The 20,336-nt window shown below is 43.2% G+C and overlaps 1 protein-coding gene across 1 annotated transcript in view; it reads left to right on the forward strand.

Annotated features, from left to right (window-relative positions):
- The first annotated feature begins 6,925 nt into the window (after nucleotides 1–6,925).
- The window catches only part of MAPK12 (mitogen-activated protein kinase 12), a 36,438-nt gene continuing 23,027 nt past the window's right edge, over nucleotides 6,926–20,336 (forward strand). Inside the window, exons 1-4 of the mRNA XM_034063260.1 lie at nucleotides 6,926–7,110; nucleotides 7,745–7,874; nucleotides 17,070–17,128; nucleotides 19,267–19,378. Coding sequence (XP_033919151.1) covers nucleotides 6,995–7,110; nucleotides 7,745–7,874; nucleotides 17,070–17,128; nucleotides 19,267–19,378 — 417 coding nt within the window. The 5' untranslated portion in view covers nucleotides 6,926–6,994. The remainder of the gene's footprint in view (nucleotides 7,111–7,744; nucleotides 7,875–17,069; nucleotides 17,129–19,266; nucleotides 19,379–20,336) is intronic.

The raw sequence follows: 20,336 nt of genomic DNA on the forward strand, positions 1-20,336 counted from the left end.
ATGAAATCAATCACTTAATCATGTCCTAAATATGTATTTCTCACTTGTTTGTTTACCAGTTAGCAGAACAGTGCTTTATTTTCTCTGAATTCGGATTATGAGGAGTGTGCCAGCCTGCCCTGTAGCTCTATTCCAGCTGGAAGGGCAAGCATGAAATAAAGAGATTCCACAAGAGCCTCCTGCATCCAATGATAATTAATTTAGTGTGGGATTTGTCCCATCATTTGTTTAATCTGGTTTCCTGGCTATGAGGGTGGCCGTCACCACATGTTTCAAAGGGTGTGTAAAACTCTGTGGTAGGCAAAGAGCAGACAATCTGCTCTTGCCATGGCTCTGCTACTTGAGGTGGAAAGAAAGTTTTATATCAGCTCCAAAATGTGTTCTGGCAACTCTGAATCCTGCTCTGAATATTGCCTTTTGCATTCAAACATGTAGCTTTTCTAAATAAAGGAGATAAATTATGTAGGAAGAATACAGTCATAACCACATTCAAGCTAATCAAAGGTGACAGTAATGGCTAACAAAAACTCAGCTATTTTTAATTAAGTGCCATCAAACCTCATAAATCATCTAATTTTAATGTCAAGAAAAGCAGGAGGGAGAGAGACATCTTTTTCCTGGATTTGCAGAATTAAGGCGATTTCTTAGATGTCGAAAGCCGCTAATTAAAGTATTTTTCTAGAGCAGGTAAGCAGCTCCTGCATGGTCCTCTAATGCGGGACTGCAATGTGGTAATGCTATCAGTTTGCAGCAGCAGGGCAGGGTAATTGGAAAGCCAGTACCCCACTGGGACAGAAAGGTGGAAGGCTTAGCACTAACAATGCTTATCATTGGAACACAGATGGAAAAACCCCGATTGTCAATCAACACAAACAGGTGAACAGGGGTAAGCAGCTGGGAACGAGGGCTTTGTCAGGCTCAGTGAACCTGTAGGGCACATTGCTTAAAGGTAAATTTTACAGAGTAAAAATATAAAAAATGAGGATTTTAATTGTAGAAAATAGTATTTTCTAAAAATGTTTGTAATTATGGCATAGTTTAGGTGGCCAGAATTTTATTTGCAAAACTCATAGTGGAGCCTGCTTAAATTGTAGGGTTTTAATCTCCTGATACCACTCTTACCCTCATTATTACCATTGTGCTTTTGTAGGTACTCCACACAGTGCATGTACCTTTGAGGAGAGCAGGTTTTAGTCCTGCTCTCCTCGAGCTTAGGTTTTAGCCCATGCTAAATCAGGGTGCTTATCACCCTTGAACACCTGTGAAGCACAGAAGGGATGCTCATGGGAGCAGAGCTGGGCAGGCTAGAGGAGAAGGTGACACGGGGGAGGAACACAGCTCTGCAAGGGCTTGCTCTGGTTAATTACTCTCATTGTTAGCAATTTACTTCTAATCTAAATTTACCTAATTTCAACTTTCTGTCCCAAGAGTTTGTTATCCCTCCACCTACTGAATAAAAATCACTTCCAGTATTATCTCACTCTATGATCAGTGTTATATGCAACCCCAAGTACAGTAATTTTATCATCGCTGGAAGCAGAAGGTCTCACAAAAGGGAAAAGAAGTCTTTTGCTTACATCTCAATCTTTTGACAAGCGTAAGTATACACTGTGCTTCTTTTAAAATCTGCATCTTGCTTTTTTAAGCTCTCTACCTCATCAGCACTGAAGCCCAGCAGCAGGAAGTTGAAATGCCACAACCAAAGCAGAAAGAAAGATAAGAGTAAAGAAATCTCTAATTTATAATATACTCATGGAACAAAAAAAAATCCAACAATGGTTCAGAATAAATGCACAGCATCAGAGGGTATGATGTGCCATACACAGAATTCCCTCCTCCCGGAACACACAAAGTGGCTACCGAAGTATAAAACAGCAGGGATGCTAATAATTTGGGAAATTTATGGGGGGATATAATAGGAAATTAGGTAATCAACACTAATACATGAAAAAATCTATCATGCTCCAGTAGGTCAAGAGCCATTAATTAGACAGCATTGTTGCAGAATTCCCATTAGTGCTCTTGGCATGTTTTTGATGTGGTGCAAAGATGAAAGCAAGAGGGAAGGAGGGTCAGTGCACTGCAGGATCTGAAATAGAGAGCTCACCCTGGGGATGGGGGGGAACAACCCTTTCAAGGGCAAAACACTGGCAGCAAAACCACCTCTGACAGAGGTGGTGAGCAGTCAATACAAAAGCCACTTCCTTCCTTTCTTCCTGTCACATGTTCTCCTGGATTGTAAGGAGAAAGCAGACCTCCACCTTCCTGACCCTGGGGACCTGGTCAAAGATGAATCTGTTCAAAAAGCACCACATTCAGTTGCAGGCACAAATTACTGTTTGCTACATTTACATTTACAACGTACATTGCTGTCTTGGCCCAAGAATCCCTGACACATGAGCAGTGGTAAAGATTTAAGTCTCACATTGTAAATTGGGTAAGTGATGTCCTTTGGTAGCAGAAGAAATTAATTCAGCCTTGGCAAGATCAGTCTCCTTAGGAAGGAATTAATAGCAACACCTCTGTTTTAAAAGCAAATGCTCATTTCTCTTAAGTGTGAATTGTGCTGCTAGTGTTTATGGATGGAGCATGACTCTCTAAAGCTGGTCCTCAGAAAATCAACACATCTGCACAAGTGAGAGCACAAAGTGTCATTAATTTATGAGACTAGGCAAAAAGCAGAAAGGGCTTTTAAGGGACTAGTACCAAGAGACCCAGAAAGATGTGCTAGTGTAGCTGCCACTGACCTGCTGCTGCAAGATGAAGGATTGAACTGATATGCCTAAAAGGGTCTAAGTTTTTGCTAAAAGGAGGGAATATATTGCAAGTTCCCTGTGCAAACACTGATCTGCCAACCAATCTGACACTTAATCCATTACACAGGAAATGTCTACATAATGAGCAAAACTGTTCAATTAGGCTTCAATCTTGCATGCATAGAAATGCTTCATTTCACACTCACATAGTCCCCCAGCTTCAATTATAGTCACAAATTAGGACATGCACCACAGCACAGAGATTTTAGCCAGTCCTTTTAGGTTCCAGTTTGATCACAAGCAACACTGATCACTGTTGAAATACCAAATCCCAGTGGTAGCCCTGAGACAAATACACATCAAATCTGTCATAACTGGCAGCCTCCACTGAGCCATACTCTGATCCTTATAGAGTAATATCATGTAGATTAGCAGTGAGATAATATATTCCTATTTCAGACTCATTTTATAATAGAGCTCAAAGGCTCAAATCAAGAATAAAGCCTAGTTACTTTACGTTCTGTGTAAAATGACACACCATACTCCTGTCCCGTCCAGCTCTCTCAAGATGGAAATGCAACAAATTAAGGCAACGTTGAGGATGGGAAGGGTGGGATTAGAGCACCACCAAGTTTTTTTGTGATTTGAGTGGATGATACACATAACTACATAGTGACAAATAAGAAAAGCTATCCATCAGTGATACTCACTAATGCTCCTTTTGTATGATTTTTGTATGTATGCACTGAAGTTGGGAAACTCTTCAACACAAGTCTATTTCTATCTGTGCACAGTAGCATCTCAGACTGCAATAATCTGTGACAGTTTAAAAACTAAACTCCTGCAGTATATTGAAGGAATTAGTATGAAGAGGACCTTCAGGCAGGTACTGAGAAGAGTTAAGAGAGTGTTAAAAGTTGCTGGTTTATACATAGCCTCACTTCCTCCAGCAACTCCAGCAAGCAGGAATAGTGGGGCAGTGAATAGTTACTTGGTAAGATCACACTCAACCTCTTGAACAAATGAAGTGGACACTTTACAGAATAATTACTCTTTATTTGAAGCACCACTTAGGTGGTGCCTGTTCATTCCTTCCTGCTGCTGGCCGAGTGCTCCGCAGCATGGCGAGGTGCCCAGGGTGCTCCGTGTCACAGTGACTGGAACTGAAGCATCCTGCACAAGGGGTAGAGAGACAAACACGGAGAAGTTGCAGAATAGTTGGCAGCAGCTCCAGTGGGGAAGGGTGGGGACAGCACAGCATGGGAATATTTGAGATGAAAACTAAGGTTTAATTTAAGCTTTACTTCTTGTAATAAATAAAATGGACTTACTTCCTCACGGCAACCCATCTAAGCAGACAAGGTCAGAGCATTGTTTGAATGTGGGGATGTAGAAAGCTGGTTAAAAAATAACACTATAGGAACCAGCTTTTGATAATTCAGCAGGACTTTGTTGACATGTGATGTAATTTTAGAGAACTAAATTGTTCATAAATGAATTAGTGTATCAGGAATAAAATGACCATGTGAAAAGACATCTTACTGACATGAGCAGGCAAAATGGTGGGAAGATGCTTAATTTTCCCAAGCACTTTGTATGAACTCCTGCTTACTCCCAGTCAGATCCACATTGCTGGTGCCTGGACAGGGGATCAAGGTCCCAGTCCCCCTCCCTGCTCATGCAGATGCTCCTCCTTCGCCCTGCAGTATGGCTCCTGGCAAACTAAGCTGTGCCATTTTATCACTGCTAATCCAGTTTGCTGTGGGCAGTGTTGCCATCAAACTCCCTCACCAGGCTCCATACACACAGAATTTCTCAGGAAAATGTGGTTAGCTTTCTCACTGCTCTCTTATGGACCTCCTGCTCCAGCACCGAAGCCTCACATCCAGGCTGGAGTGTAAACTGAGTCCCTGGGGGGGATTAGAAAGGGTACTGCATGCATCCCATGCGCCTCATGTGCTTTGCAGCTGATGACAATCTTCCATCACATTGAAAGCTGGCCCTTAAAAAACCCAACAAAGGTATCAAAATTAATGTTTCTACCTGGTATCAACCTTGCCAAGCTTCCCTTTGTGGGATGGGCATAAGAAAGTGGTATTTTTGTATTGCTAATACGCTTACTATCTTTCATTCATGATCCCTGCAGAAGGTCCCTTTTTGTCTACCAACTTTAAAATAAACATATGCCAAAAGCAGAAACATCTGACAGCATTGCTTTTATAATTTACCCTGTCAAGCACACAATACTTGGGGTAAGATACAGCCATAGTATCCTGTAACTATCATTGCAACGGGTTGTCTTGGGAAAACACATCAGCCTGTATCCAGCCAAGCCTAGCAGGGTGCTAAAGCTCATGCCTTTTGTGGTGCTGCTGTGAAATCTATCAGCTGTGAATGGATCCAGGTTTCTCAGCTCACTCCCTTCATAGGCAATTTCAATAGTTTTATTAGACAAAGCTTCCCTTGCTACAGCAGTGCAGATTTCCTAACCTTTTCATCAAGTTTATCAGTTCATCAGCTATATTTGTGACCTGATAGGGAAAGGTGGTCTTCTATTTGACCCACACTGCTACCTCATCCTTCTGTAGCAAAGAAAACCTAAACACACATATGAAGGAAAAACATGGGAAAACCAGCACTGGCCAACTTTGTCAATGCATTTAAAATATCTTACAGAAGTTGCTCTGTGTTATCCTCAGCTTCTGCACAAGGGTAATGTTGTCTTGGTGCTGGGTTAGTGCTTTCACCTACTGTATCAAAATCAGCTACCTTCTGCCTCATAAAAAGCAAGCAGTAAGAAAGCACCAGTTTGCCACAACTGGATAGAGGAAAAATTGGTGAGGAATCAAAAGCAGAACTAATGCTTAGTGCATTAGAAACAGGTCCATTTCTGGTTAAAAGCAATTTAACCAATGGACTGGGTCAAAACTGAGTGGAAGCTGCTGTATCCTTCTTGCCCCTACCACATTTCACTCCAGCCATCGTCTGAGTGGCAAACACAGCATAAAAGAGATGTCAGAAAATCTGCTGGGGCAGTGGATTTTAAGAGCACACGTGTGCCATTAACCTAACATTGACACGAGCCCTGCACCACCAGCCAAATGTCATGAGGTTAGTGTCCATTCTCACTAAGCTATGGAGCAGCACTGGAACACAGCTGTGGGGTGTTCCCTGTTCCTCCGGTACCCCACATGTAAACACTGAGAGAAGGAAGGGCAGGGCAGCTCTTCAACATTCAGCAGCCAGGCACAAAATGGTCTGGGCCCATGGCAACTACCATAAAGGCATCAGACACAACGAAACTTGGCCAGATTGCCTCTTTCGAGCTAAGCCACAAATTGAACTGTAGTGACAGCAGGTCTGAATTATCTAACCTCAGCAACATTGCTCAGGGGTGAAGTCAGACAAAACAAAGGCTTTACCAGGCCCTGAAGGACAAGGACTTTAATTGCATTCACACGAAGAACACACACACAACATTTTTCAAAGCAGGTCTTTGCCTTACACGTGCCGGCCCAGGCCTGTTTACTGTAGGAGTACTGAGGAGGTGGCTGTCCTCAGTGCTCCAGCATCGCGGTTGTTCCAGGCTGCTTGAACTGCTTGGTGTTGCACTAACCACACACCGGACTGCCTGCTCTGAGCAACTGGATCCAATGTGTGCTTGTTTCCATGTAACTAGATGAAATACTGTTGAAATCTGGGGGCTGACCCCAGGATGAACCGGCAAGCCCTCAGCTGCACACCTTCGTGCAAAGGTCACCTGAAAGCCCTCCTTTATAGTCCCAGCCCTCATCACCGACAGCCCCGTCCTTTGTTTAACACTGCCATTAACACCCGGTTTATCTTATCAGACCCAGAGCTGGGTTCCACATGTCGGCGTGCACCCCCGAAGAGGAGAGCGGAGGCGGGACCGAGTCCGGCTCCACAGCACAGGGCGTGTGGGGCGGCGGGAGCCTCGGCACCTGCTCCCCGCCGGTACTGACTGTGCTGCCCCAGGGCGCTGCAGCCGGGCCCTGCCCCGGGGCAGCTCCAGGTACCCGGACCCAGTGGGTGGGACCGCTGGACCCAGCCCCGGCCCCGGCCCCTCTGGACAGCCGTGAGGCGGGCGGGCCGTCCGGCGGGGCTGAGGGAGGTGCCGCTCGCCCAAGCCCGGCCCCTCGCAGCAGCTCTGCTCGGCGGCGCTGGCCGCTCCCGCTCCCCCCCGCCTGGGCTCTTTGTCGGCGGGGGGCCGCGGCGCCATGTCCGCCCCCAAGAACGGGTTCTACCGGCAGGAGATCACCAAGACCCTCTGGGAAGTGCGGGACCGCTACCGGGACCTGCAGCCGGTGGGGTCCGGCGCCTACGGAGCCGTCTGGTGAGCGCGGAGCGGCGGGACGGGGCGGGGTGAAGGGGCGGTGGGTGCTGCGGTCGCGTTGTTCCTTGACAACTTGCCCGGGTGCTGTTCCTGGCCGGGCCCCGCTGCCCACCTGGCTGCCCGCGGCCGATCCGAGCAGTGTCACCGGCGGAGCGCAGCGCTGCGCGGGGCAGCCGGCTGCAGACCGCGGCCCGGCACACGGCTCTTGCCCCGGAGCAAGCAGAGCCCGGGCGCTGCCCTGCCCTGCCCGAGTAGTGCTGCCCGCGGGATGCGGCCCCGCCGAGCGGCAGCATCCCCAGAGCCCGGGGTGCGGGTCCTTGGACGGGACAGCAGGACTGGGTTTGTGTCGGTGCTGAGTTTGTGGGGGTTTAATTTTTCTTTCCCTTCTCCTTTACTGTTTTCTTCCTTCCCAGATGTTCCTCTTTAAAGCCTTTGAAAATTGGCTACTTTTCATCGCAGGGCCTGGCAGCCTCTTAAACGAATGAAACTATAGACGCGGGATGCTGCAGGCGCGGTGATCCCCTCCCTGGGCCAGGGAGGCCGCGCAGGCACCTGGCCGAGTGCTGGGCAGCGCGGGCAGGATGCGGCCACATTTCAGCCCTCGCTCACCAAGCTCTTCCTTTTCCCTTTAAAGCTCAGCCGTGGATGGCAGAAGTGGCACCAAAGTGGCCATTAAGAAGTTGTATCGCCCGTTTCAGTCTGAGCTCTTTGCCAAACGCGCTTACCGAGAGCTGCGCCTCCTGAAACACATGAAGCATGAAAACGTGAGTTGGGTCGTTAGCAGATATTTCCCCTCAGGGCTGCGGCTTACTCTTCTTAAAAACAAAATATGTGGATTTGGACAAGACAGATGTGTAGCTGAATGGAATTCAGGAATCTTTTGGCCTGTCTTTTGTCTGTCCTTCATCCACAAACATCAGCTCACACAAACTAAAATATCCTATGGGAAACACCACTTCATTTCCATGTAGGAAAGGTTGGGTGGGGAAGGTGAGGACCATGGTGGGATTTGTGCTCAGGGCCATTGCTAGGGATATGAAGACCAGAAATTATGATCTCCATCACTGTGTTCCTTTGAGGTGCAGGAGACTGCAGAGCATGGGGGAGTTCCTGTGGGTCTCTGTTGCCAGCACCTCTTTTTGCACATGGCTATGGCACACGTGCCTATCTTTGGGAAAGGGTAGGGCTTTCCCGTTTTCTTTTTAACAATTCATGAAGCATTTGGAAGTTTTGGCTCCTATTAATGTGAAATAGGAAAACTTCATGAATGACCAAATAAACTGCTTTACTGGGCAGCGGAGAATAGGATACAGAGCTCTGTAGAGATTCCCATGTAATGTGATAGAACAGCTGTAGAGAGAAGTGTTGAAAGTGTCCCAACAGTGCTGAGTGGTTTAAGAAAAAGAAATAAAGGAGAAGTTTGTGTGAAAACAGCTTTTGTGGAATCACAGCACGGATACCAGAAGAGAAAGGTCCCAGGGTGGGCTTGGAAGATCCCAGATCCCAGTAGTGGCTTTGAATGCTCCTCAAAGAATGCATGTGGAAGAAAAGAGAGTTTCGACTGAGTTCTTAAAATGATGCATAAGAATCCAGTTTAAAATGTTAATAATTTGGGATATTACACATAGCTCCATTCAGATGGTCTTCAATGGCTAGGAGATTGGAAGTGAGGATGAGAGAAACTGCTAATTACAATAGCCTGTCATTGCCATCTATGTTATAGTGTTAACATGGTAACAATAGCATCTAGGTTCGTTTTGACGAATAATCTGTGGGATATCCTGACTGTCCAGAAAAAAACATCCCTTTTTATAGGCTTACAAACCTTTGTGCTGGTTAACATTTTAGTCTGAATCTTTTAATACATTTGATTATTGATGATTCATTTGAATTACCTGCTTCATAACCCCACCTATGTATATATGTTAAAGAGTTAATATTTGCAGGGATCTTCTGTGTAATGCATGGACTTTTCTACTCTCAGCATTTTCTTTACTGAATATTTGGGAGCAGAGCAGCTCAGGCAGTTGCCAAGCTCCTGACTGTGTCCAGACTTTGAGATTATTTTTCTTGCATTTCCCAGAGTGATCTGTTGGGTCACATTTTCCACTCCTAGCAGTTTTTATGTGATGTGTGCCCTTCAGGATAATACTCTGGAACCCCTCCATGGATTCATTTGGTAATTAGAGAGTCTAGAAGAAAATGCTCACTGAGGAGCATGAGCACAATCTGTAAAAGTTACAAGTAAATATATATGAAGGAAGGGAATCATTTACAGTTTTAGGAAACCGTTTGGGCCAGGGAAAGAAGAATCTGGTCTTCATACTAAGGAAAAGTTTTACCATGGAGTATGGCATCTACTCATTAGAGAACAAAGACTGAATAAATGATCCTGCAGGGATTCGTGGGCACTGGAGACAAGCTGAATACTCCACCCATCCACAACGAGGCTGACATGGGTAGTACAGCCCACCAAGAGAATTTCCATCTGCTATCCCAGCCTCACACCCTTCTGTCAGTTGTTTTGCCCACAGTGAGTTAGGAATAGCAACAAAACTTGTTAGGACTTCTAGTCCTTGGGCTGATCTCAGGATACTTCTTTAGCTGTTCCACCCATCCAAAATTAAACCAGAATGGCAATATCACTCCCCGTCAGGATTTTCAGCCCCTTCTTTCACCCATTCTGTCAAAAAGCCTCTTTTTTGCATATTTCCACCAAAGGCTGGATTTACAGGCAGACAGTAAGGTCCTCCCCTACTCACATCAGCAGTCCACAGTGCGCTGTGCACACCTTTAATGATAAGTACATTAATGGTAGGACCTTTGTCTTTTCTCTGTCATTACCATCATGGCTTCTGTGGGTCTAGCTATGGAGTTTTGAATTGGTCCCACTATGGTGGATACATGTCTCCCTCTAGCAAGAATTAGTAGAACAGAACAGTGAGTGGTTTATCTTTCCCGATATTTCTATTGACTAATGTGTTATAATAATTCTATGGAATAGCAGTTACTGATCTTTCTGACTGTACTATAAATACAACTGCTATTAAAAATTAATAAAACTGAAGTAATTGTTTCACAGATCACGATAAAATAGCACTCTGCCACTGTTATCTCTGTATTGGGTGTCGGTAATCTTAAGAATTTAGAGACATAGAAAGCTATGTACGTGATAGCTGGTCTAACAGCAGTAGTGGCAATAGCCACTGTGGATTAGACTCTGGTTATTGATGTACATTGCACTAATCTGCCAGTACAAATCTTCATCTTGCCTTCTTCCTACTTTGGGATATGAACTGTTTCAAAGGTTCTGTTTAGTTCATAGTTAAAATTATATTTAATATGCTCTTCTGATCTTTTCTTTCAAAATTACTTCTGTAATCATGATGCATTTGTTGCTAGATTGCATGAAGAGTGTGGTGTTTTGTTTGTTTCACCGTGATTACTTCTGGATGGACCATCTGTGCCTTTCATAACTTTCATAGGAACATAGGAAGTGTTGTGTTAAGCATGTAGCAATACTTTATCATATTTTATTAACTTTATGCTGCATTCACAATTTCTTCCATCATTTTAATGGTCTGACACATTGTGTTAAAAATAGCATTTCTGATCCTCCATTAAGGTGGCAGGAGATACCATTAAACCCGTGCCACAGTGATATAATTCATCAGCTTGTCATGCTTCAGTGAAGAAAATGGAGGAGAACTTCAGCTTAATGTCCTGGATGGCTTCCATTACAGACCCTTTGAGGAATATGCTCGTCTCCTTAAATGTTGAAGGGTTGTAGGATTACTTGTAAAAAATAAATAGGAGTCACTCTACTGAATTATACTGGGACTGTATTTTACCTTGTAAGGAAGCTAACTCACGAGTCAATTTGCTTGTCTATGTAGGCGTTTCCAGGACGAGGCAACTCTGGCTGCTGGCATGACCAGCTTTCATTATGTGTGCTAGACTGTAGCTCTCCCTAATGGCTCTCAAATGGGACATTACTTGAATGTAGTGAGGAATATTTCTGTATAAACCACACAAACTTGGTAGCATGAGAATTCTCATCAACCCTTTGCTAGCAAAGCCAGAGGAGAAATTGTGTTGAGGACCACAGGGCAGAGGCTGTGTGTGAAGAGGACAAGACCTGGCTGTTAGAAGATAGTGTCTTTCATGACACTGGTATCCTTTCTTTTCGGTAGGCCTCTTAATTTGAAGTTCATAAACATAAGCTACTTCTACTGCCTCAGAAGCAGGCTAATCAAGATCAATTCCTGAGACACTGCTAGCAAGAAAAGTTAGGTGCCAGAAGGACAAGCTGCTGGATCACTCTGTAGCTGCATAAACAGATACTCTACCACAAGAGAGGGGATGATGTGGAAATGAGGAGTAAAACCAGCTAAGGCAGAATGAAGAAAGCACTGTGTTTGGGGCGGGGTTTTTTTGTTTATTCATACTAGCTTGAAGTATTTATCACATTAAACCTTAGCAGCTCCTGTTTATTTCTTTGGCATCGCTGCATCTTGTATAGAACAGACTGTTTACCATTAGGACGTCTTATTCAGTAGTGCTGCTTTTGTTCCCTGTTTCTTTCCATTTTGAGTTCAGGTAGAGCAAAGACCCTTAAACGATGCAGGAGGAGTTTGTTATGGAGAAAATAACAGGGTGCTCCGTGTTGTTGCCTGACAAAATCTTAAAACTCTCCCTTTTTTTAATTCCTCTTGCCTGATGTGAGCATTGGAAGAGCAGCAGCCGCTGCAGTGTACAAAATCAAGGGAGCTGTGAGTGATGCCTTTACAGATGAAAGCACATTCACTGTGTTAGGTTTCCCACAGTAAGCCCCACAGGACTACGCCAGCTAAAAATTCACATGCTTCGGGTACAAAGCCACTGGCCATCATATTTGAAAAATCATGGCAGACAGGTGAAGCTCCTGATGACTGGAAAAAGGGAAATATAACCCCCATTTTCAAGAAGGGGAAAATGGATGAGCCGGGGGATTACAGACCAGTCAGTCTCACCTCTGTGCCTGACAAAATCTGGGAGCAGATTCTCCTGGACGGCATGCTAGGGCACAGGAAAAACAACAAGGTGCTTGGTGACAGCCAGCATGGCTTTACTAAGGGGAAATCCTGCCTGACCAATTTGGTGGCCTTATATGACAGGGCTACAAAAGTGATGGATGGGGGTGGAGCAGTTGACATCATCTACCTGGACTTGTGCAAAGCCTTTGACATTGTCCCACACAACATCCTTGCATCTAAATTGGAGAGACATCAATCTGATAGGTGGACCAATTGGTGGATAAAAACTGGCTGGATGGCCGCACGCAAAGAGTTGTGGTCAATGGCTCAATGTCCGTCTGGAGATCAGTAACAAGTCATGTCCCTCAGGGATCAGTGTTGGGACCGGTCTTGTTTAACATCTTTGTCGGTGACATGGACAGTGGGATTGAGTGTGCCCTCAGCAAGTTTGCCGATGACACCAAGCTGTGTGGTTCTGTTGATACGCTGGAGGGAAGGAATGCCATTCAGAGGGACCTTGACACACTTGTGAGGTGGGCTGATGCCAACCTCATGAAGTTTAACCATGCCAAGTGCAAGGTCCTACACCTGGGTGGGAGCAATCCCAGGCACAGCTACAGGTTGGACAGAGAAGAGATTCAGAGCAGCCCTGCGAGGAAGGACTTGGAGGTGTTGGTCGATGAGAAACTGAACGTGAGCCGGCTTCAGTGTGCACTCACATCCCAGAAAGCCAACCGTATCCTGGGCTGCATCAAGAGGAGAGTGACCAGCAGGTCAAAGGAGGTGATCCTGTCCCTCTGCTCTGCTCTTGTGAGACCTCACTTGGAGTATTGTGTGCAGTTCTGGTGTCCTCAACATAGAAAGGACATGGTACTGTTAGAACAAGTCCAGAGGAGGGCCACGAGGATGATCAGGGGACTGGAGCACCTCCCATATGAAGACAGGCTGAGAAAGTTGGGGCTGTTCAGCCTGGAAAAGAGAAGGCTGCGTGGAGACCTCATAGCAGCCTTCCAGTATCTGAAGGGGGCCTACAGGGATGCTGGGGAGGGACTATTCATTAGGGACTGTAGTGATAGGTCAAGGGGTAACAGGTTGAAACTTACACAGCAGAGGTTTAGACTGGATATAAGGAAGAAATTCTTTACTGTTAGGGTGGTGAGGTACTGGAATGGGTTGCCCAGGGAGGTGGTGAATACTCCATCCCTGGCAGTGTTCAAGACCAGGTTTGTTGAAGCCTTGGGTGTTATGGTTTAGTGTGAGGTGTCCCTGCCCATGGCAGGGGGTTTGGAACTAGATGATCTTGAGGTCCTTTCCAACCCTAACTTTTCTATGATTCTATAAGTGCCAGTAAAGTGCAATTTGGGAATCCTGGCTGGAGATGGCAATTCTCCTTTATGGGTCCTTTTGAAAGCAAAAGTAGTTATAACTGGATAGTTTATTGTTGTCCAAAGGTTGTAGAGGAAATACATTCCTGGCTGATTTCCTGCGAGCTGACACCAGAGTCACTCATTTTTGTACTCAAAACCCAATAGATCGACATAATAGTCTTGGTTGTCACTTCTGTTCATTTTCACAAACCAATCAAACAGGTGTTTTACCTAGGCTGGGCTTTGACTAACACCCCAGCCTTTGGTACTAATAAGGTAGGCTGATCAGTCCAGTAAATGAAAATTTACTGGAAGGAAGACAGCACTGAAACCCAAAGTTTCTCTTTGGGTTGCCATCTAGTCCAGAGATGAACATTTTGCTCTGTAGGATTTGGATCTGTCCAGTGTTACATATGGGTCCTTTGACAGAAGAGTGTGGTGGTACTCATGGGTACGCCTTGCATCTGCCTCTGTGCCAAATGGCAGGAGAAAAGGAAAAGAGCTCTCAGCCCAGCAGTCATCAGCAAGGAAGAAAGGTGGCTGTGGTGCACACCTTGCACATGGATAGTTAAACCTTTAGAAAGATTGGGACTTCATGGTGCAGTAAAACCCTGCGGTGCAGAACCGCACAGAAACATGAATTTGAACCTAACCCTGCAGGAAATGTATTGCAGCACAATATGTAGTTCACTGTGCCCCAGTAGGGATCTCTCACAAAAAATGTACTCACATTTGTAGCGCGAGTGCCAAAGCCAGTCAACTTCACTGTGTTTTCATGCGTAACATCCACAAGAGAAAGCAGCACTTGCTGTATAAGAGACATAACGTACATTTACTTATTAATTTATACAAGACCCAAGCTTTCAATTGATGTGCTGATGCTTACATCTGAAACTTTAATTTACAGAAGTGCAGTGGAACAGTCCTTGAATTAAAGGAATCCATTACGTGAAAGTGCAGGGGAAGACAGAGATGAAGAGCTCTTTGCTGTTGTGCTCTGCCTCTGGAATAGCATTTGGAAAAGCTGAGATGGGAAAGGCAGAAACTACCATCCTACAAAGCTGTTATTTATTCATTGGCAGTAGTTAAAGTTGGTCAGGGTAATTGGTGTGAATGTCTTGGGGGGTGGATGGACGATAAGGATAAGAAGGGCTAGAGATACTGCCCACTGTCACCCACTGCTTCTTAGGGAAGACCTACAATCAACAGAGTAAGTATGTTGAGTAAAACCATACCTGTGGAAAGCAAGTTAGATCAGTATATGGCTAGTTTTGGAATTACTGTGGTTTTGCTTTGCAGGAAGATGGGAGAGACACAGTATTACACTCTCTCCTTGAGAAGTGAGGAGGGAGCAAAGTCCAGGTTGTTTTCTGTGTATCATTTGTGGGCTCATTCATTTGAGAAATTGCCTTTTGGCAGAGTTAATGAGGGAAAAAATGAGACCCTGAAAGGGCAGTGTTCCCACTGGTTTCCACAGATGCTTTTCATTGCCATCACAGAATACACTGGGTTCATTCCTTGGCTGCACTACCGTCTCTGATGAATGAACACCAGAAATAGATCTACAGATGGCTTCGCAGATACTTCCATTACATTTCATATAGGCCACACTATGAAAAAGAAATTATTCTTGCAGTTGTTTTGTTGTGGCTTACTTTTGTGCTGGGACATTAAGTATCACAAAGGGGGTTTTCCAAATACTGTATTTAATTGAGAACATTTTAGACAGACACAGGATTTTCCATGATAACTTTGTCCAGTTCTTTTCCTGAAGAAGTATCTGGAGTTGTATCTTCCTTAAGGGATTTATTTTATCCTGTACCTCCTTGTGCTTAATGTATTTGCAGAAACCCCTGACCTAAATGGAAATACTCATTACTCTGTTCCCGTACAGGAAAATCATCCCAAACCACAGCTTTTAAATAAAGATTACTGAGGAAGAGGAAATGGGTCCCTCACTTTCATTTTAAAATTGATTAACTATTAGTATGTCTTCCCATTTTCGGGCAGTAAAACAGATTTCAGGATTTTTAGAAAGCTTGCTTTGTAAAGCAAGAAAAGAAGAATTTTACGACCCTTGGCATATTAACAGAGTTTTCTGGTTCATTATTTAAAATTCCCTTCAGTGGAAGCTGGGCATTGGTCTCAGTGGTATCGTTCACTACGGAGGTTTCACAGCAATGATGAGCTTGTCTCCATGAGTTTGCAGCCTTACCTCAGAAGTAATGTATGCTGTATATCAGGCAGTGTTAAGTAACTGTTTACTTGCATGGTGAAGCAGTAAAGTGTCAGTGAACTTCATTAAGAGTGTGGTGGGGCTGGTATGTTCTTTATGGAAGTGTGTTCTTTGTGCCTCTGTGTTTCACTATGAGTGCCTAATAATGCCTTGGTGCACAGATGGATGTAGTGCAGTGGTCACGCTGTTGTCATCCTCTTTTGTATCCCTTCTTTTACTGTGGTGTCCCTGTGGCTTTCGCTGTTAAACTCAGACCTGATGGGGTTTATTTTTGTATGTTTCCTGCTAAGGTAAATGAAGGCATGGAAATACCTCCGTGAGGGGAACCAAGCAGGACTTCTGAAAAAGTGGGCCTCAATAGGGAAAGAAATGCATATTGGATAAGATTGCTGCTAAAACATTAACCTCTCTCATTTTAATACTGAAATCTGAGGAGAGCACGTCTTTTCTGGCTGTGTATGCTTTGTGTGTGTACACATGCTGCCTTGGGAAGTGTTCATAGAGCTGCATTATGCTCTGTTGTTGTCACATACATCTTCCTAATCCTGCTCTTCTCCCTTTCTCTCCCTGACTCCACATAGAAATGGAAAACCTTATTGTAAGACTGTCATGCAAAAAACTAAGAAAATAATTTATTGCTATTATATTAGTACTGAAAGTATTATTTCAAATAATAACCACATTCTCTGTGGGTTTAATTATTGTTTTATGGCAGTTATAGTATTCTTCTTAATTAGTTTCATTTAACAGTCCTTGGGTAAATATTATTAGTGATTTTTTTCAAATATAATTATGGCTACAAAGAAATAGAGTTGTAATTTTCTGTCTTCATCTTTATTAGTTTTTCTGTCTTGTTCATCATTATGACATTATGATAATACCCAAGCTAACTGCAGCAGTTTGCCCTGGATTTGGAAAGGCTAAGAATATGTGCAGTAGGGATTACATCACCAGGTAGGTGACTAGCACTTATGACTGCTTCGGGTTATGAACTGATTTGTCTGGTTCATTTTTGACACTTCAGTGGTTAAAGTTAAAAGATGCTCTCTCTTACATAAGACTGTCAGCCTCTGAACTTCCCATTCAAGTAAACACATATTTATTATGTTTTTTATCACAGGGTCAACAGCCCTCAGAGTTATAAAATTAAACACATAACAGATCCTGGTGTTGCTAGGCACTGCTTTAGGTATACGTTCCGCCATATTTATGCCCGTAGATAATGCTTCACGATATAAATGGTTTTGATTATATTTTTTCACTTATTATGCAGTTCAGGATTGTTTGTGTTAAATCAGTATTAATCCATGTTGGGCTTCTTTTTTTTTCTCTTATTTTTAGGTCATTGGAATATTAGATGTGTTCACACCAGATGTAACACTGGAGAAGTTTAACGACTTGTAAGTTCTGAGATGTTTGTGTTTGACGGAGGGCAGCATTGTTTTTATGGGAGGAAGGGTTGCTGGATTTTTATCTGTAAGATGTGTACTTCTTTCAGGCCTTAATAAGTGAAAGTTTATTGGATTTCCTAATTCACTTTTCAAGTATTGATTTGTCACCTGAAGACCCAGGTTGTCCAAATGATAGGATAATTCTTAAGCAAAACAAGTAGGCTGAAAATGATGCCTGCTGCATGACATGTCTGTGTGATCCATTCTAATGCTAGGATTAATTCAAAACTGCTGATGCTGCTGATTTTTTTTGTGATTATCTGTGCTGTGATCTGTTGTACTCCCTTGACTGGTTTCCCAGTCCAGTGGTCCAAACAGTACATGATATAGACTGTTTCTAGCACCAGCCAAGTACCTGACCTTTTGGCAGCATCTCAGATACTTAGCATGTCTGCTGCTTTGCTTATGGATCTCACTACAATTCTTGTGCATTAGAGTCACTAGAGAAACAGTGGCTACAAGTCCTGTTGGGCTTAATGTAGATTTCATGTTACATTCATAGAACTGTTCTGGATTTCATCTAATGTAGCTGTGTTTCAGAACTGACTTTGCATATTTATATGTTAACAAAGAAAGCTATCTGACTGGAAAATGAAGGACAGAAAACAGGGGGCATGTGTTCATATTGATCCTTTGGGCCAAATGATCATTGAGCCAAAAAGGTTGTTGTTCATATTGCCTATTGTGCTAGCCTTTTATGTAGCATATGTAATAGAATACACATCTATCTTTGAGCACTGTTTTAAATGGAACTCTAAAATAACCTTTTGAGTTTTGGAAGTGCAAGTCAAATAGGATGGACACTTTTATATCTGAAACTGCAACAGGTGAGCCTGTGGCAGAATTTGCTTTCAAGACTTTGGGCAAGCTGATACTGGTGAGCAGAGGTAGAGGTGTGTACATTTAAAACAAAAGTAGAGAAACCGTTTTTGTGAAATGACCACAAAAGGGTCATTTAAGGGAGACTTTCTTTTTGCTGACTAGTCGTGAGATGTTGTCTGTGGCCTGCTATATAAATATCAAGTTCAAGTGGATTTATGACTAGAAGCAGCAGAAGCATAGTGGGTGGTTTCACCAGAGCCAGTCATTAAGGCTGATCTTGTCTAACACCTGGGGTTTCTTAGCTGACCTGTAGCCCTCCTTCCTGGAGGGGAGCATGCTCCTACTCAACTGTCCGCTCTGCTCCCCTGCTCCTCTATTCTAACAGCCAGTGTTAATGAAGATTAAACTCAAAGTCCTATCTATGAAGAAACAGTCCCTTCCGTGCTCATGTTTGTGTTGAGCTTCCTTCAGTTTTAGATGTTGCTGATTGAAATGGTGTACAAAGTCAGAAATGCATAAATCTTTACCAATTCGAGTTCTACTCTACCCACTGCTTTTCATCCCCTTCATCTCTATTCTTTACATTATCCATGCTTGTATGATACATGATGTGCCAGAAGAGGCTGCTGGTCCTCATTTTGTAAGAATTTTGGGTTTTAACTAGAAATTGCAAAGAACTTAGATGCATTAGGCATGCTGTTCCAGTTGAAGTAATTTGTTAATCGGGTGGGTGCCTAACCTTTTCAGATTATTTGAGGACTCCAGCTGTGGATTCTAAATACATTTTTAATAATAAAAATAAGCTTGTGAAGTTTCAAGTAGTAGACAAAGTGTTTAAAGTGAGCCCAAAGTGTTTGATCCCATTGTTGTCCTGTTCCAGTGTGGTGCTCATAAGTTATTGCTAAAGTTTGGGTTTTAAAACTCAGACAAAAGTGAGTTTTTCCTCTCTTATGCTTTGTTTCTCCACCCACCCACATTTGACTGCAAGAGATTTTAAGTCATCAATTTATAAACTTAGCAAATTGTGCTTATGTAAAAATGTTGTCTCATTTGTGCTTCTCATTGTGTTCTCTGCAGTGCTTAATGTTTAGATATTGCTTTGAACCAAAATAGGTAGAAACAGAAAACTGGAGGGCAGGGCGATGATGGAATTGTTTGGTAAACAGAATGATCTGTAATTTAATATTGTCACTGAACTATAACATACAATTATGTTACAGTTTATTTGACAAATTAATGTAAGTCTGGTTTTGTTTTTTTTTAAGCTACCTTGTCATGCCATTTATGGGAACAGACTTGAGTAAGATAATGAAGCATGAGAAACTAACTGAAGACCGAATCCAGTTCCTGGTATATCAGATGTTGAAAGGCTTAAAGGTTTGTTGCTTCTACTATTATTTTGATTTCACAATCTTTTTCTCCTAGTAAATCTTTATGGAGAGCTAGAAACACTTATCCTTTGGTAGCAGGATAAACTTTATCTTGCCTGGCATAGTAAAAGCAGTGACAAGAATGACACAGCAGTTGTTTAGTGGCAATAAATGTTATGGAGGGAGGGGAGGTGTTGTATTATGTTTTTGTCTGTGTCTTTTTTAAGTAAAAATAAAAGCTATTTGTTCAAGATCTCTACTGTACATTGATCCAGGATGGCCTTGGTTTCTGTATTTGAGTACACCAGAAAGTGCCTGCTGTGATTTTTAGTTGCCTTCTTCCCCAGCAGTTGGTTGTGGTAGTGCTTTGCCATACCTCTTACTGTGGCTGGTTGGAAAGTGTAGAGAGTACAAATGAAACCGCTGCTGACTTCAGAGGCAGGATTCCCCTTGGCTTGATCCCTCACCTATGTCATCAGCTTCAGATTTCTGTAATTTGAAAATGTTTCCGTGGCTTACCAATACTGATCTGACACACTGTTACACAAGACATCTGCACCTAACTTGCTCTAAGTGTGGTACATGTCTGTGCACATACAGAGTGCAGTCCCAACAGCTACAGCAAAACAACATAGATTTGAATGTTACTGAGCCGCACAAAGATGATTCTAAATGCATAAGCTGTCATATACTTTGTATGGTTTTCTTTCTCATTTTTCTGCTGTTTATTATTGCTACTACTTTTTTCCTCTGCTTGGGTTTTAAAAGATAGATTGTGATTTATTGAAGTTCATAACTTACAACAGAAAAAGAAGATACTCTTTAAGCGCTCCCTGTCCATGTACAACCTATATTAATGTGATATGAAAATGCTTCTCAGTCTAGATTGGCACTACAGTGCTTTGTGGTTTACAGTGTTTGTGTTTTGGGTGTACACAACTGTTCATCATAAAAAGGCTACTGCT

This window comes from Melopsittacus undulatus, chromosome 5 (assembly GCF_012275295.1).
Source record: "Melopsittacus undulatus isolate bMelUnd1 chromosome 5, bMelUnd1.mat.Z, whole genome shotgun sequence".
Lineage (NCBI taxonomy): Eukaryota > Metazoa > Chordata > Aves > Psittaciformes > Psittaculidae > Melopsittacus > Melopsittacus undulatus.